Source organism: Argentina silus, assembly GCF_951799395.1.
Source record: "Argentina silus genome assembly, chromosome: 15".
Taxonomy (NCBI): domain Eukaryota; kingdom Metazoa; phylum Chordata; class Actinopteri; order Argentiniformes; family Argentinidae; genus Argentina; species Argentina silus.
In genome coordinates, this window is record NC_139669.1 from 11,261,794 (window position 1) to 11,278,733 (window position 16,940).

General features: G+C 43.8%; 1 protein-coding gene across 1 annotated transcript; it reads right to left on the bottom strand.

Annotated features, from left to right (window-relative positions):
• Positions 1–6,433: 6,433 nt before the first annotated feature.
• adrb2a (adrenoceptor beta 2, surface a) lies at positions 6,434–12,242 on the bottom strand. The gene is made up of 2 exons (XM_083686201.1): positions 12,104–12,242; positions 6,434–11,576 (listed from the first exon to the last, which is right to left on the bottom strand). Exon 2 carries the CDS (start codon positions 11,571–11,573, stop codon positions 10,326–10,328), a length of 1,248 nt encoding a protein of 415 aa, XP_083542327.1. The 5' UTR covers positions 11,574–11,576; positions 12,104–12,242; the 3' UTR covers positions 6,434–10,325.
• Positions 12,243–16,940: the final 4,698 nt, after the last annotated feature.

The following is a 16,940-nucleotide window of genomic DNA, read 5'->3' on the forward strand; positions in this document are numbered from 1 at the left end:
ACAGAATAGTACGCGTGACCAATTGCGTGTCCTGGTTCATGCATATAGCTATACTGGCAGGTGAATCCCCATCATGCAACAGGTATTGAAAGGTGCTAATCGGTACTGATCTGGTCGGAAACTGCTCTACATGGATCCTTTCAAACACGGCTCATTCACTTTCTACGTATAGTATGTCACATAAATTCACTTTCCCTCACGTGGCGTGTCAGGTTTTGTAGATCATCCAAAACTTTTTTGGCACCCTCTCCTCCTGTGAGCTGTGATGGATGTTCCTACACTCGCTGTGACTGTGTGAGTGACAGCTCCGATTAGATGGTGTCGGGCCAACACTGCAGTACAAAGACCAAAGAGAGAAGGCCACAGCGTGAGGGGTACAATCCACCCCCCCACCCCCCGCACCTTGCTGTACAACAGAATACTAAGTCACAATCTTTTACTGTGGGGCACAGCGTGTTGAGCTGACATTGTGTGAACCTGCTATTCTGTAACAAATGAATATATCTCCAAGATGAACAATGCATCCACTTAGGATAGCTTTGGCATATGAAATATGTTAGTGCTCAATTTTAGATCCGAATGTGGCTTTCACATCTTTTTTATATTTTCTTGTTTATTTGTTTTAATGAAAAACACTGATATGAAATGCTTTGGGGACATACTGGATTGGTCACAGTCCGGTTTTAGTTAGGAGAGTTTGGGAACACAGTGTTACTGTACTGTACAGTACATGTTCTCAGTCCTCTGTCCTTTCATCTCTCCATTCCTCTCTCCATCCCTTTGTCCTTCCCCAGGGGAGATTTGACTCTTCCTGCTCTATTATCCCTTTCACTGTCCCAGTAGATCCATGAGTAATCACATCAACCACAGCCCTCACCCATAACCTTACCCCCCCCCCCCCCCCCATGATCCATGATCCCCCTAACCCACAAACACACACACACACACACACACACACACACACACACACACACACACACACACACACACACACACACACACACACACACACACACACACACACACACACACACACACACACACACACACACACACACACACACACACACACACACTAACTACTGAAACGGACCAGCAGGGATAGGCAGAGTGTATGACTGGCTGATGTCTCTCTCTCTCTCTATCATAAATGATGTCACTCCACTTAGCGGGCTAAAATTAGAACCATAAATTAGAATAACATTGATAGGGAATGAGAATAAATCTTGCTGTTGATCCTCAAATTGGAAAAGGTTAGAGAAAAATCATAAGGCAAATTTCTGCTCAAACCTCTGCGTCCATATCACGGCCAAGGAAAATACAACCTCTTGATTGGCTAAACATCAGCAATTTATTATGACACTTCAATCATGACATCACCTTTATTCACACATTCCTCCCACCAGGGGTTGTTTATTATGATGACCTGGTGACAGATTACATGTGCGGAACTCTGAAACATCTGCAAAATGCAGAGATGGTGAAATCATTTTCATACTACGTTTTGGGGGAAAAAAGCATCTCTCTCTCTCTCTGTTTGATGTTGGTTTCTGGGCTCTGGGCTCTGGGCTCTAAGTGTGCGTCACCATAGGGCAAAAGCAACCTACAGTACAATAACACTGGCATCAACTGAAATCCATTTTTCAAAGTCTATTTCAGAAGTTTCCATTCTTTTGGCCTATTTTAGAACAATATTTTCCTATTCTTTGCCAGACAATTCTGAGCAAATGTTTGATGGTAACTGGAGTGTGTCCAGTAGCTGTATTTATCTAGCACAGTTAATACAGCGTGCATGGCTGCAATAAAACTGGGGGCACCAAAATGCATTACCCATGACAAGCATTAACTACTGGATTGAGACATCTTTAAAATATCTTCCATTTCACATGCTAAGCCCCCTTTCCTGCTGGACGTCAAGTAAAGAGCAATTACAATATCTTATCCAGACTTTTTCCTCAATGAAATATTTCTTTTCTCCCAAGGGTTAGGGTTACAGTTAGGGTTAGTTTGGTTTTGAAGCCACAGCCACATTCTCCCTCTCGGCTTCTTCTGAATAAGCCTTCTCACACCCCGTGCCCCTATCTACAGTACGACACCATATTAGGCTTCTGTTTACTCTGCTGTGACAATGAAACTTTGCCTCTTATTTAGTTGGCTTCGTAAGTATGTCAGAGAATGCTCTGGAGAGCATGGCAGTGTGCAGGAATAAACACAGAGAGAGAGAAAGACATTAGGAGTGACTTGGCGCAGCAGGACACTGACAGGCATCAGCGTCAGATCTCCTCTGTGTTTAAAAACACTTACAAAATCCTTCTTGAAGTCGACTAAACACTGGGAAAATTCCAGTTTATTTATGTACACACACAGCATGTACAGCATATACACTACTAGATATGGCTGTTTCTCATGTATGGAAGAGGAGTCCCCATAAATGGAGTTGTTGTTGTTCATATTCTTGAATACACTCTCTGTCTCATTTTACTCAAATCTGTTCTGTCAATCAGAGATGGGGGAGAAATGGGTCAGGCTGAAGAGAAGCTGTTGGGATCCGCTGACTAAGGAGGGCAAAGTTAATGTAACTCATTCATTATTCAAAGCCTGCTGCAGATGTTCATCACCGATTCTCCTGGCCGGTAAACAAAATCTCCATTAGGCTCTCAGCCCTCCTCAGACACCCAATATACTCAAGAGAAGAAAAACAAGCCTCCTGTCAGTCAGAAGTTTTCCACTCATATCCTCAGAAGGTCAGGCTACAGTGTATAGTGCTTGTGAAAGGGATTTTTTTATTTGATGTTATCAGTCCATCCATACCGAACGCAGAAGGTAGGAAGGTGCAGTGTGTATCATGTATCATGGTAAACAGTGATATGAATTCCAATGTGAAGCTGCTTCGGTTGAAGAAAATAAATGCATCCATTTTACACCCGCTAACTGTACCTGTCTGCAAGGAAACATTGAGTCTTGGAAATTAAACCATATATCATGTTTACGTAACTGTATAGTATGACATTAACATGCAGTGCACACGTAAGGACTACTGTGAAACTAATGGTGTTGAGCACCTCTGTCTTGCCATTATGGCACAATGATGAATGGGCAAAGTTAAAGGACATTCAGCTCGCAGATGTGACACAAGTATCAAACATGGGAAAGGGACACAGCATGTTGCCATGAGGTACAGTGTTTGTTTGAAGAGATGTTTTTATGGTATTTTTTTTGGCCTTGGAGGCAGAATGCAGCACATCTTTTGAGGTTTGCTGTTTTAACCTTGGGTCCTTTGGAGCTCGTTTTTCAGGGGTGGTCTGGTGAGGTCCCTGACACACACACACACACACACACACACACACACACACACACACACACACACACACAAATGCATGCACGCACGCACACACATACACTCTTGCATATGTAAGTCACACACACACACATACACACACACACACACACACACACACACACACACACACACACACACACACACACACACACACACACTGGCAAGATCCCTGGGAGTGCAGTGCAGTGGGGACTGCAGACTGTGTGGTGCCTTGTTCACTGTCGTCGCTGGATCCTCTGGGGACCTGTGGGGACCCTCGGAGCTTTGCACAGAGTTTTCACACACACACACACACACACACACACACACACACACACACACACACACACACACACACACGTGCACGCGCACACGCACACGCACTGCTCTAATCACATTTAGACACCACACAATCCTTTTCATCACAGAGAGAGGCAAATGTTTACACTCACTCACAAAGCCCTTTCCTGCGTGTCACTGGGTGCAATCAGTCCAACTGAGAAAATGGCCTTTCCTCATTCCATAAAGTTTGGATCACGCTGCTTTCTTCATTCACTCATTCACAGGAGGCGGGGGGGAGAAGAACTTTCTGGAATGATGATACACAGTCCAGCAGAACACTCGTCACTCAGGACATGGTTGACAGCTTAAACGGCGGTTGTTTTCACAAGCTCACACTAAATCCTTCTTCCTCATTTAAATACAGTCAACAGGCTTGATGCAGACCTGACAGTTCTGAACCCACCCTTTGATGTGATGTTTTACTGTCAGCACTGAGCTTACATAATAGCACTCACAGTCACTCTGTACAGGGAGGGACAGGAAGGGAATGTAACAAAGACATTGACTGAAATTGCTATGTGGCACTGCAATGGAAAAAAACTAGGGGAGAAATTATTAGGGAGAGAGACAGCAGTGATCAGCACTTACAGTATGTGAGGAAGAAGAAGTGGAAGTGCTTATATTGTTGATGTCTCGAGGGTGACGTTGGAGCATCGCTGTCCTCCGAAATTCAATTGGAGCCGGGCGGAAGGGGGGAAGCTCAGAGGCTGACAAAGGATTCGATGAGCAGCTTTTAAACTTTGTTTACACTTGTTTATTTCTCCATCGGCAGGCTCCGAAGCCCTTTTTCAGTTTAGTTCAAAGTCCGCTGCATGACTCCGACAATAATTGGAGAGGAGAATTGGATTATAAAAGAGTCTCATTAATCTCCACAGCATGTCAAAATTGGAGTAGCATTACAGTCATTAACACACAACCCTCATCAAAATAAACTCCCAGATTAGCTCAGTGTGTATGGGGATAGAGAGACTCTTGGGACCTCAGATAAACTACATTCTGGCTCAACCTCAGCTATCAACGCTGGCTACCCACCTCGAGCTGGATGGTTCATTACTGTGTGAGAGGGTTTTCTTCCCTGCTGTGATAGCACTCTGATGAGAGAGCACCAACAGATATTGGAATGATGATGTTAATCCGATAGTAGTATCCTTATTCAGGATTTTTACTCGCAATATAGCAATATACAGCATGAAGTATGATACTATTCTAAAATAAGAATACATATGGACTTCAGTGGCACTCTCTGTTTTGGACATGAAATGTCTGAAATGCAGTCACATACTGTATGCCTGCCTACTGTTTAGTGTTTCACTACGTTTTACGGTACCTAGCACCTAGCCCTGTGAGGAACACACGCACACGCACACGCACACGCACACGCACACGCACGCACGCACGCACGCACGCACGCACGCACACACACACACACACACACACACACACACACACACACACAGACAGACACACACACACACACACACACACACACACACAGACAGACACACACACACACAGACAGACACACACACACACACACACACAGTATATCTCAGAATTGTCATCATTCTGTGGTTATGAAGCCATAATATTTCGCATTATTACAGTGTATTATTCACATTAATATGTCTGGGACTGGGATGTGGGCTTCTGGTGTTGAAGAAACTCATACCCATTTGAGTTGGTGAATGCACATGGTCAAACAAGACTAATTTCCATTTGGTCACAGTACAGTATGTGAAATATTGTCCTCCTAAATGTCATTTGATAGGTGTAATTCATCAAAACGAAGAAAACGATGATTTCTGCTGTTCTGGTCCTAGAATTCCAGGGATCTGTATTCTAACCATGATCTCCACTGAACAAATATGAAGCCATTTTCATCTCAATTCAGCAGATGGTCATTTTATATGTTTGAAAAAAGCACTGCACATTCCTCTCTCTCTGGCCAGATGCCAAGTGTATAGATGTTTTTATGACTCAATATATCTGTGTTCCCCTTCTCCGGCTCCCGCTCCGGACAGCCGCAATATAATAAGGTACTCTATATGAAAATGTGATCAGTCGGAACGTTGGACAGACGGAGACAGCCTCGGTACAAACGGAAATATTTGACAGTATCCCTCTCTCTATCCCTCCATCCCTCCATCCCTCCATCCCTCCATCCCTCTAACCCAGTCACATGCTTCTGGTCAGTTTTCCCATACTGAAATAGCCAAGGCTGCCATCGTTGAGTTAGAGTGTTGCATGCAGACATGCAGTCAGAAGGTACAGTGCATTCCCGATTCTTCTCAGGCTGACAGCGGTCATTGGCTGTTTGTTTTGTTTTTGTGTTGTGTACCCTGCAGTATATGAGCTACTCTATATGTGATGCCCTGCAGCTGGTGAGAGCTCAGCTTGCCCCCCACAGAGGGAGAAGAAGGGGATATGGTGGGAAACTCAGACCAAATACACTGTAGGGAACTCTTATACAAACCAGAATAGTAAGTAGGCTACAACATGCAAACAGCACATGGCCAAGGCTTGGTTTATGATGTATTGTAGTAATTCTTAGTTATGTTTTTGGTAAACTATGACACGTCTTCTCAATGCATAGGGCAATACATCAAACAAACATTTTGTATTGGTCTTCTTGCAACAATTGATGGTTTGATTATGAGATTGTCGGTTTGTTTTTTGCAAGTGCCTAATGTGTGAATGTGGACATGTGAATATGCATGTCAGAGGGTAAGGAATGTGTTGATTGCATGAGCAAAGAAAACATCAGCAGGTACATACAGTAACATGCAACAAATACATGATTTATTATTACAATACAAATGCCATACCACACTTGCATTTCATAAATACCACAGGACAACACATATTTCAGAACATGTCTCATAAGCTCCACAAAAACAGTGGCATAAACTTGTGCGAAAATAGCTTGAAAAAGAAACATCGAGTAAACATTCAACTGATACAACAACACCGTACCACTCAGGCCAGAGAGATAGTTCTCTTACAGGTTCCTATTGTGATGGTAACAGTATATCAACAGCAAGCTGTTCCCCACAGACACATGACTCACCTGGCAGTGGTGTGTTAGTATTCTTATCACTGGACCATTCTGGGCTCTGGTGGTTTTAGTGGGATTGAAGCTTACATTCACTGGGGGACATGGTGACTGACCTTGGGAATGTCTGTCTGAGAGATGACATACTTCAGATCCCACTGCTCTGACACTGTTCCACTGCCCTTATAGATCTCCTTATGGATCCAACATGTCACATCCCATATGATGAGTGGCTTTTGTGGATATTAAACACAGACCTTCAGAATTCCCGCTAGGAGACACAGGCTGATTTCATACCTGGAAGTGGCAAAGTGGCAGGGAGTAACATGGCTGGGAGCATGTGTGTGCGCATATGAGTGCGTGCTTGTGTGTGTGTATGTGTGCTTGTGTGTGCGTGCGTGCGTGCGTGCGTGTGTGCATGCGTGCATGCATGCGTGCGTGTGTGTGTGTGTGTGTTTGTGTGTGCGTGTGCACATTTACATTATGTGTGTGGAAGGACTGGCAGTTGATGCTTCTCTTCCGACAGCTGGAACTGCGTTCGGAATGTTGCAGAGTCAGCTCCGTTCATTCTAGAATCATTACACATAATGATATAATGACTAATCATTCGGCCTGGCTGGCTGAAGACACAGATTTCACCCACCATTACACAGCCTTATTAAGTAAAAACAGAAACCGTAAAGAACTCTGACACAGGCAAGGTGCAAGGAGACTACATTGCCAGAAGGGAGCAGTGTGGATATACAGTGCATTTTTCAGAACCTCTTCCAATTTGACATAATAGACTTAAAAGAAATGGCACAAACAAGTCCAAATGACACTTACTGTAAACTACAAATCACTTACTGTACAGATAACACCCATGCAAACTTTTACTGGTCAAACTGTTTGATATATATATTTTTAATAACTGTAGGTTTACTGTGCAGGGTCATGTCTAAGCCATTTGGAACCATGGTTTCTTAGCAACCTTCTCTGTACAATTTTCACCTTGCGCCACTTCGAAAGTAGTGACACAAACATGTACTATAACCACATGTGCACATTCTATTTCACCTAAACGATGGTTCCATTACTTGTTTTCACCATAAATTCATAAATATAAAACAATCGAGAACAGAACAGCTTGTTTTTTGACCAGCACACATTGACACATGTTGACACACTATGTACGTACAGTACACTGCAGCAGGGAGGCTAATGAAGGCTAATGAAGGCTAATGTAGAGAGATTTCAAAAAGAACAGTTCACAGTTTCAACACAGTCAGCTGACTACACTCCAGAAGGAAAGCCACAGGAACAAATACACAGGTCACTAACACTGATTTAGACTGGCAGTAAGAACCCCCCAGTCCCTACATTTAGCATGTCGCTACTTTGATCATTACATACAACAGATCACAAGACAAGCAAGGGGAATAGAGTTAAGTTCAAGACAGCGCCTCTATTACAGTACGTGCTGATCTCCTGACCTAAAGGGTTTGTGATCATGCTATAGATTAGAATCCAGGCAAGGAGAAGTGGGTTTTACATCAAAGTGTCTGAGATTGCATCTGAAATTATGCTATATTAACCTAGTTAATCCAAAAGCGGTTTAATATGGGAATTAGAGTGTAATTAGAGATGTTCCTACTGTGGTCATCCTCAGTGCCTGGAGACTTGAAACGTTTTACCTCCTTAACTGATGATCTGTCCTCAGCGTTGTTTTTGGGAGGGTCGTCTGACTCTACTGACTAAACAGCGGAGGGGAGTTTGATTCTCTGGCTAAACAGCAGAGATAATGGATTTATTCTGTTTATCGGGCTGGGCTCAGCTGGACCGGGGGATTTCCTGGAGAGCAGAAACCACCGGGGGAAAGAGAGAAAGAGAGAGAGAGAGAGAGAGAGAGAGAGAGAGAGAGAGAGAGAAAGAGAGAGAGAGAGAGAGAGACAGACAGACAGACAGACAGACAGACAGACAGACAGACAGACAGACAGACAAACAGAGACAGACAGACAGACAGACAGAGACAGAGAGAGACAGAGAGAAGAAAGAATCAGAGAATGAGAATGAGAATGAGAATGAGAATGAGAATGAGAATGAGATGTGAGGAGAAACCAGCAAGACTGGTGAATGTCTCATCAAGCACCTTTGTTTACTTTTGTAAATTCTGGATAACCTCAGTGAGATGCAGCGATTTCTTCCCGATTGTTGACTGTTTATTTCATCTATGTTTACAGGGTTCCCGTAGGCACCATCATTAGGGCTGGGACTCTGTTATCTTTGGCCTGTTTTCCCTGGCCTGTTTGTTATTCTGAGCAGTTTGTACCCTTCTGTGATAACTAAGGAAACTACTCCTCTGGTTTCAGTAAACACGGTCCACGTCTCAACAGGACAATGACAGATCTAGTCAACAAACAGGGACTTTCTGAGAGAAAAACGACTTCTGTGTGCAAATATAGGAAAATAAAGGGTTGGAGAGTTATTCAGAGGCACATGTGATACTGTGTCAAATCAATAAGGATGGGTAAAGCAGTGCCAATTATAAGAATTGGCTGTCGTCTCTTCTAATTGAATTAAACCATGCTCAACTCTAAAAAGAGAACTTTAGATCCAATTTTCATGGCTGTTTGTTAATGTGATTGTAACACATATCTTGTAACACATTATCTTAAACTTATTGTGACTCTCATATCATTCATTACTCTGCTGGTGTATCAAATTGAACCACACATCACAAGAGCCGTGGTCCTCTGTAAAGTTGCCTCAGGAGTTCCGCCACTGAAGTAGAGCTATTGTAAATATTCTGCCGCAGAACCTCCTCTGCAACAGGCCATAAAACATGATTGTTAACATTGAGCAGCGCCTCAGAACACTGTCAGAGCGTTTGAGGCATGAGTGTTGGCAGCAGAGACAGAGAGACGAGTTCTACCACACCTGTTGTTCGTCTGACAGTAGAATCTTGGGAAAGCGTTAGGAATCGGAGCACAACGGAACTCCCCTCCAAAAACGTTGGTGTGGAATGTATATCTGAAAGCTGACGCAAAGCACCAATCAGGCTCAGAGTTTGACCCTACTGTATATTTATCTCTCTCTCTCTTTGTAATGGAAAGTGCTACAGCATAACTATATCTCAATGTCTTGATACCAAATCTTTTCAGTACAAGCTACTTTACATATTTCACATTGTGTTCAATCTCTTATGTCGGAAGGCTACGCGGTAGTCATCATAGAATGTGTGTGTATTGTACATGGTTGTGGGAACAAAAAGCATATGAAAGTATGAGCCAGTCAGTCTGGCTATGTGGTCAGTGAATCAAAGTGACCCATGTTTGGATAAAATGGTACGAAAATAAAGATATCTAAGAAATGAAGAAAAAAAAACACAGTGAGGTAGATGGAAAAATCAACATGATCTCTCTGTCTAAATAAACATATCAAAAGATAACGTGATCTACCTATCAATCTACTGGTAAAAGGAAAACAATGTCCTCTCCTCTCCACAGTGGGCCACCCCCTTGCCCACTTACCAGAGATCTCTCCTCCAGCCTGATCAGTCTTATCTCAGTTGACAATGGCAGCAGTAAAATCATATATTGGTCATCCCATTGTAGTAGGGTCAAAGTTCAGAGGTTAAAGGACAGTTGTGAGGCCTTTACTGCAATTTCCATTAGGGTCCGTTGCTCTGTCTGCAGCTCCACAGCCCCCCTCTCCCTCTGCCTCTCCCTCTCCCTTCCCCAGTGTACCCTCGTTGGGATCACTGTCCTCCGAGCTGCCTTTACTCCTACCCTGCTGTTCACTCTGCCAGCTGTGCCCACTGTACACGTATCCGTTAATGGGACCCAGGTTGGGGAAGCGGCTCCTCTTGAAGCACAGGATCTCCTTGAAGGCGTATCTGAACTCTGGGCTCCTGCAGTAGATAAGCGGGTTGAAGGCAGAGTTAGCGTAGCCTATCCAGTTCAGTATCCTAAAGGTGAGCGTGAAGTCATCGTCCATCTTCCATATGGCCATCACCACATTGAGTAGGAAGAAGGGCAGCCAGCAGAGGGTGAAGATGCCCATGATTATGCCCAGCGTCTTCAGGGCCTTGTGCTCCCGCAGGCAGAACTTGGTCTTCTTGGCGCTCCGAGTCTCGTTGCTCTCCAGAGCTCCCGTGTTGTTGTTGTGGGCGTGGAAGCGTCCTTGGCTACGGTCGATCTTCCGGAGTTGCCGTTTGGCCTCCTGGAAGACTCGGCTGTAGACAAACACCATGACAACCAGCGGGATATAGAAGGAGATGATGGAGGATGTGATGGCGTACGCCGTGTTGGTGTTGAAGTCGCAGCAGTTGCTGTTGTTGATGCAGCGCTGCGCCTCTGCATCATCTGATATCCACCACTTCATGTGGATGGGCAGGAAGGAGATCAAACCTGCTATTACCCACACCAGCAGAACCACCACCCGGGCTTTACACTTGGTCAGCAGCGACTGGTACCGGAAGGGCGAGGTGATGGCCAAGTACCGGTCCAGTGCGATCACACATAGCGTCTCAATGCTGGCTGTCACACACAGCACATCGGTGGCAGTCCAGAACTCACACCAGAAGCTGCCAAAGTGCCAGGTGTTGAAAATGATGTAGCAGGCCCCAAAGGGGACCACAATGAGGCCCATGACCAAGTCAGCACAGGCCAGGGAAGTGATGAAGCAGTTGGTGACATTCTGGAGCCTCTGGAAGCGGGCGATGGCCATGATGACAAGGATGTTTCCAAACACGATGCCCAGGACCAACAGAGACATGACCATGCCCAAGAGAACCATCTGTACCTCGCTGTACCGGTTGGCCAAGGAGACATTCCCCTCCTTGGTCACGTTGAGGAACACAGGGGGTGTAGGACTTCCCATGATCTGGAGGTATATAATGTTGGCAAAGCAGACAGTGTTAAGAACGGCACTGAGAGAGAGAGAGAGAGAGAGAGAGAGAGAGAGTTGAATAGAATACAATAGAATACAATAGAATACAATAGAATAAAATAGAATATATTGTAGAATGTCTGGTTTGAGAGAGGGCTGAGAGCAGACTATAAAACAGGCTGAAAAAATGAATATATGGTCATACTTGTTGCCCCTATACCTATATAGTAACTCATTAATTACACTAAAAACAACATTAAATAACATATAGTTACATAGAACATTGGTCATTTATTTATAATTGCATAATAATAGAGTTGAGTGGTTTATGATATTAAACAACTCAGTAATTACCTAATAACTATACAGCGACATATTAATACAACGTTTTTACTACAGTAGTTACAATGTGACTGTACTACATTGGTGACATAGACCACATTGGAGCAACTTAATATAAAGTGTAAATCAATTTCAATAAGTCCAGTACAATACAACTGAACATAAAGAAACTCACAAACCTCCACAGGTAGTAGTCCTCTTCCTGTCTTCCATACAAAGTTTTACTGTTTTATTCTTTAGGTTTGGGTAGGTCCTAAACGGGCTTAGTTTCCCGCGTCACTCTCTCTCTCTCTCTCTCTCTCTCTCTCTCTCTCTCTCTCTCTCTCTCTCTCTCTCTCTCTCTCTCTCTTTCACTCAGTGCTTCTACTAATGTGGCTCCCAGGCTATTTGTCAGAGCCCTTATAACATTCAGGCATGACATCATTCCTGCTCCTCAGCCAATGAGGTGCCTAGCCTGGCGAGATCACTGAAGGCTGCAGTGAGTTTGAACAGAGAGAGACCACTGCTGCAGGGCTGCATGACTACCCCTGACTGTGAGGAACACTGGAGAAAAGTCCTTACTAAGAAAGGTTAGCAAACACAAGTAAACGCTTGTACTTTTCTGTTTCTTTTTTCCCCGCTTAGAATATGTCCTCAAGAACTGATCCAAAACAAAGGACATTTTCAACCCTATTTTGAATTTATGTAACATGTTCCTATTTTAATAACATATCCAGCATAATCTTTGGGACCAGCAGGATTCTTGCTTGTTAGTGTTAAGGGGCGTGCAGAACATGAAGCTGTCAGAGTTGGTTTTCTCAGGTGAGCGTCAATGGTCTCGGAGGTGATGTAACTTTGAGCTGAGTTAATGAAAGGAGTGTTATTTCTTTGCACTGGCTCACGTTAAACACTTCCTGCTTGATTTATGATGTGGTTCCTCTCTGGCCAAGGCTCAAAAGGATTAGTCCCCCTGAACAGCTTTTTCCGATCACCTGCCAACAACCCCAATATTATTTTTCCATCTAGAAAGCACTGGATACAGTATCAGCAAGTTTCAATATGGGACTGACTGTATGTATAAAGCTGGACTTCTTAGATGTTAAGTCTTAATGGAAAAGGGATTCACTTCGGTCAAATCACTGATCTGAGTTTTAGCTTTTCCACTCTCCTCAGCTGTGGAACATCTGAAGTCAATCTTAAAATGAGAAACTCACAAGTATCTCAGAGTCAGTTTACTGCACTTTTCTGGAAACCCCCCAAATACAAGTCTGACCGTTGAAATTTGGTTGGATTACTCAATGCAAATTCCACGCATTACAATGAGCTTGTCCTCCACCAGCCTCCTCTCGTACTGAATAATGTGTTAACTGTATCAAAGTGTTAATTTGTAAATGTATAACTCAAATCCTGACATACAACATGAACGGTAAATCACACACACCAGAGTCAGTCAATTCCGTTTCAATTTCTGACAATTGTGTTTCCTGTTTGAGTGAATTTCAGTTCTGAATGGTGTTGTATATAAATAGAGTTGACCTCAATTCTGACACAGAACTTAAACAAATTCTCACCAATACAATCCGTTATTATAGAAATTGGATACATTTATGGAAATGTCACTGGACACATTTGCATGGCTGGACAGGCTGGACAGGCTGAACATTCCTAATCAAACACATTTGGCTGAGATGTCTCTTTACACTACTAACACTGTGCATTGTTTGTTTCACCTCTGTTGAGCCTAAGGGGATGAAGGCTGGGAGAAGGGACGACAGGAGGTTGAGAAATGAAAAAACACTCTTGTGTGTAAGTGGTTTTCAGAGAACGTTTCCAGTTGTACTCCATGGCCTGCTTCTAGTCCTTATCCTTGTCAGCCCTTGGCCCTGCTCTCTCTGCCTGTAGTCTGCACAGTGTCCCTCTGTAGAGAAGCCTCTATCATCAGTGAGATACAGTGTGTGTGAGTGTGTGTGTGTGTGTGTGTGTGTGTGTGTGTGTGTGTGTGTGTGTGTGTGTGTGTGTGTGTGTGTGTGAGTGTGTGTGTGTGTGTGTGTGTGTGTGTGTGTGTGTGTGTGTGTATGTGTGTGCGGGTGACTGTGTGTGTGTGTAGCCCTCACATTCCACAGCCAACTCAAAAATGGGAGGAAAACCCTGACCCTAACACTGCATCAACCGTGGGTCTCCTTAGCTCTTTAACAACATGCCAAACATAATACAAGGAACAGTGACAAATATCATTTGTTTGCTTCTTCTGCCACAGTTCTGAGTTCTGAGACCAGGCCAGAGCTGAATGACAGGGGGACATACCGCACAGTTCATATCAACGTGCCAGTCGTCTGGCCTGGCTGTTCTTGGCCCTGGATCACAGGGTTGGAGCACGCCACTGTGTGTGGTGTGTGTGTGTGTGTGTGTGTGTGTGTGTGTGTGTGTGTGTGTGTGTGTGTGTGTGTGTGTGTGTGTGTGTGTGTGTGTGTGTGTGTGCGTGTGTGCCTCTCTGAACCATGCAGTGCAGGCCCAGCAGGCCTCCCTGATAGTGGATATGATAGTCAGCTCTGCTCAGAGTTGATCAGGGTTTTAAGACAGACACACTGTGCCTGGCTTTATGGTTACAGGCATAGAGACACACTAGTTAGGACTGACCATTGGCAGCAGGTGCCATTCAAGATTAGGGAGGACTTTTTTTTTTTTTTGGGGGGCGGGGGGGGGGGGGGGGGGGTTATGAGCATGGCCTTATTTCTATGACAGCATTTTGGATGACTTCTTATTCCATTTACCCAGCTCAATGTAACATTGATAGGTTTAGGCTAATTACATACCCACCCCGGGCATGGTACTAGAATTTGCCCATCCTATATCCATCATGAGGTTGCTACAACCTAGCCTACAAACTAAAGTTTATAACACAGGTGCACAGGAGGAGAGATACATTGGAGTTATCAATGTTACAGTAAGACATTCAATACTGCCTTGCACACTCCTGCCTGCATCTAGCTGATCTGATCACAGGTCACTTAAATAGGAGCAGCATACAGCATCACTTTACTCGCTGTACAACTCCTTCCTATCAGTCTCTACTATCTCTATCCCAATAAAGCAGAAATGCCCTAAAAACATATTTAAAAAAAAAAAAAAACGATAACTAACACGATTAACCTATAATGTCAATCCATGTTTACAATCACGTAAAGCAACAAGCAGTTTAACAGTTACACCGAAGGGCCCCGGTTGCTTGGATGGTTGAAGATGTTAGTCCATATTGCAAGAGCTCTGAAAAGTTGGAGGACGTCCTCCAAAGTCATCTTAATTACTGTGTACAGGATGTTTACGGAAGGAGGGTGAGAACGACAAGCCTCCTAGGTGTTTGAAGTCAATGTAGCCAGAGGAGGACCAACAAAAGCTATCATCCGGCTGTTGAGACTAATCTAGACCTTGATTGCAAAACAGTGTCTTTTAATCAGGTATTTGGTGACATGTTGTATTATATTGTATATTGTTTCACACACTTTTATTTTGTTTAAATCACTGAGTAGGATGGTCCTCCCCTTCCTCTTCTGAGCAGCCTCCACAGGGACTGATATATGGTATTCTCCACTGAGGCTTTCTCTGAGGGAACCTATTAGCCCCATAGAGAGGGAGCCTGAAGAGACAAAGCCATAAAACAAAGTTTAATGTGAGAGTCTTAGGTACCTCGTACATTATGTGTTGTGTTTAGTTTACAGTACAGCAGTTGGACGTCATACGGTTCAAGTGAAGAATAGAGTTTAACCCTTGTGTTATTTGTGGACCCTTTGGTACTGTTCGCCGGGTTAAATTGACCCAGGACATTATTGGGAAGCAAATAATCAAATAATATTAAAGCAATACAGAAATAAAAACTTATGTAAAAATACTTATAACATATATTGTCTTTATCTCAATTCCAAACAATATAGATAACATATATGGTTAATGTTTGCCATTTACCTCTGCTAGGTCACATTTAACAATGAAAGCGTTGTTTTATTTTACATGTTCTTCATATAGGCAAGTAAGGCAAATAAGGCAAGGCCATGGAGTTTCAAGATGAACACATAATAAGATGGAATAAACACATAATATGATGGAAAAGGTCAAGTTTAAAGTTCATGATTAGTGTGTGTGTGTGTGTGTGTGTGTGTGTGTGACGTGTGTGTGTGTGTGTGTGTGTGTGTGTGTGTGTGTGTGTGTGTGTGTGTGTGTGTGTGCGTGTGTGTGTGTGTGTGTGTGTGTGTGTGTGTGTGTGTGTGTGTGTGTGTGTGTGTGTGTGTGTGTGTGTGTGACGTGTGTGTGTGACATACAGGCCTGTCCCTTTCAAGGTACAGAGAGTTTCCAGAGCACTGTGCTTCCCCTGAGTGCGGAAGCAACAGGACTGTAGATCAGTAGATCCTGCCAACACCACTGCAGACACTGTCTGACTACTGACGCAGTACAAGATCAGGTCAATGACTCGTCTAATCTGAACATACCATGAAAGCCAATTACATCGTATTAATACAAAGGCTCACAATCTATAATCTGGCCTGCCATAGAAATCAAACTTCACAAACTGCACTTTCACGGACCGAATGAGGATGTCCATAGTTAGTTTGCATTCCATTGCAGCCCACGCATGCACCTTTACAGAGCGGTGAGGTATACAGGATAGAGCCAGGATATCCTCACATTTCCATACGTTCGTGTATGGTGGCACTACTCTCTGTGCTATCAGGTGTAATGGAGGTGATTTGGAAACACGCTCTCGTGTTCTAATTGTTTCTGTGTCTGTGGCATCCACGTGAGAGGTTCAAACCCTGCCAGTTCCACAGGGGCTATCGTACCTCTCACCCTAGTTCTTCAATTACAAACCACCCCGCTCTTGATCTTGGAAACTGGCCAAAGGCACGTTTGTTTCATCATGTCTGCCTTCCTCAGACTGTGACGTCTCCTCTTCCTGCATCCTGTCGTTCCTACACGTTTGAAAAACCGCTAAGTGGTTTGGCTCTCAGAATACTCTGGTCACATTCATTTGCTGAGTTGAGTGGA

What these genes read in the sequence shown, in the direction of transcription:
- adrb2a (XM_083686201.1), bottom strand. Translation starts at nt 11,573, where the DNA reads ATGGGAAGTCCTACACCCCCTGTGTTCCTCAACGTGACCAAGGAGGGG.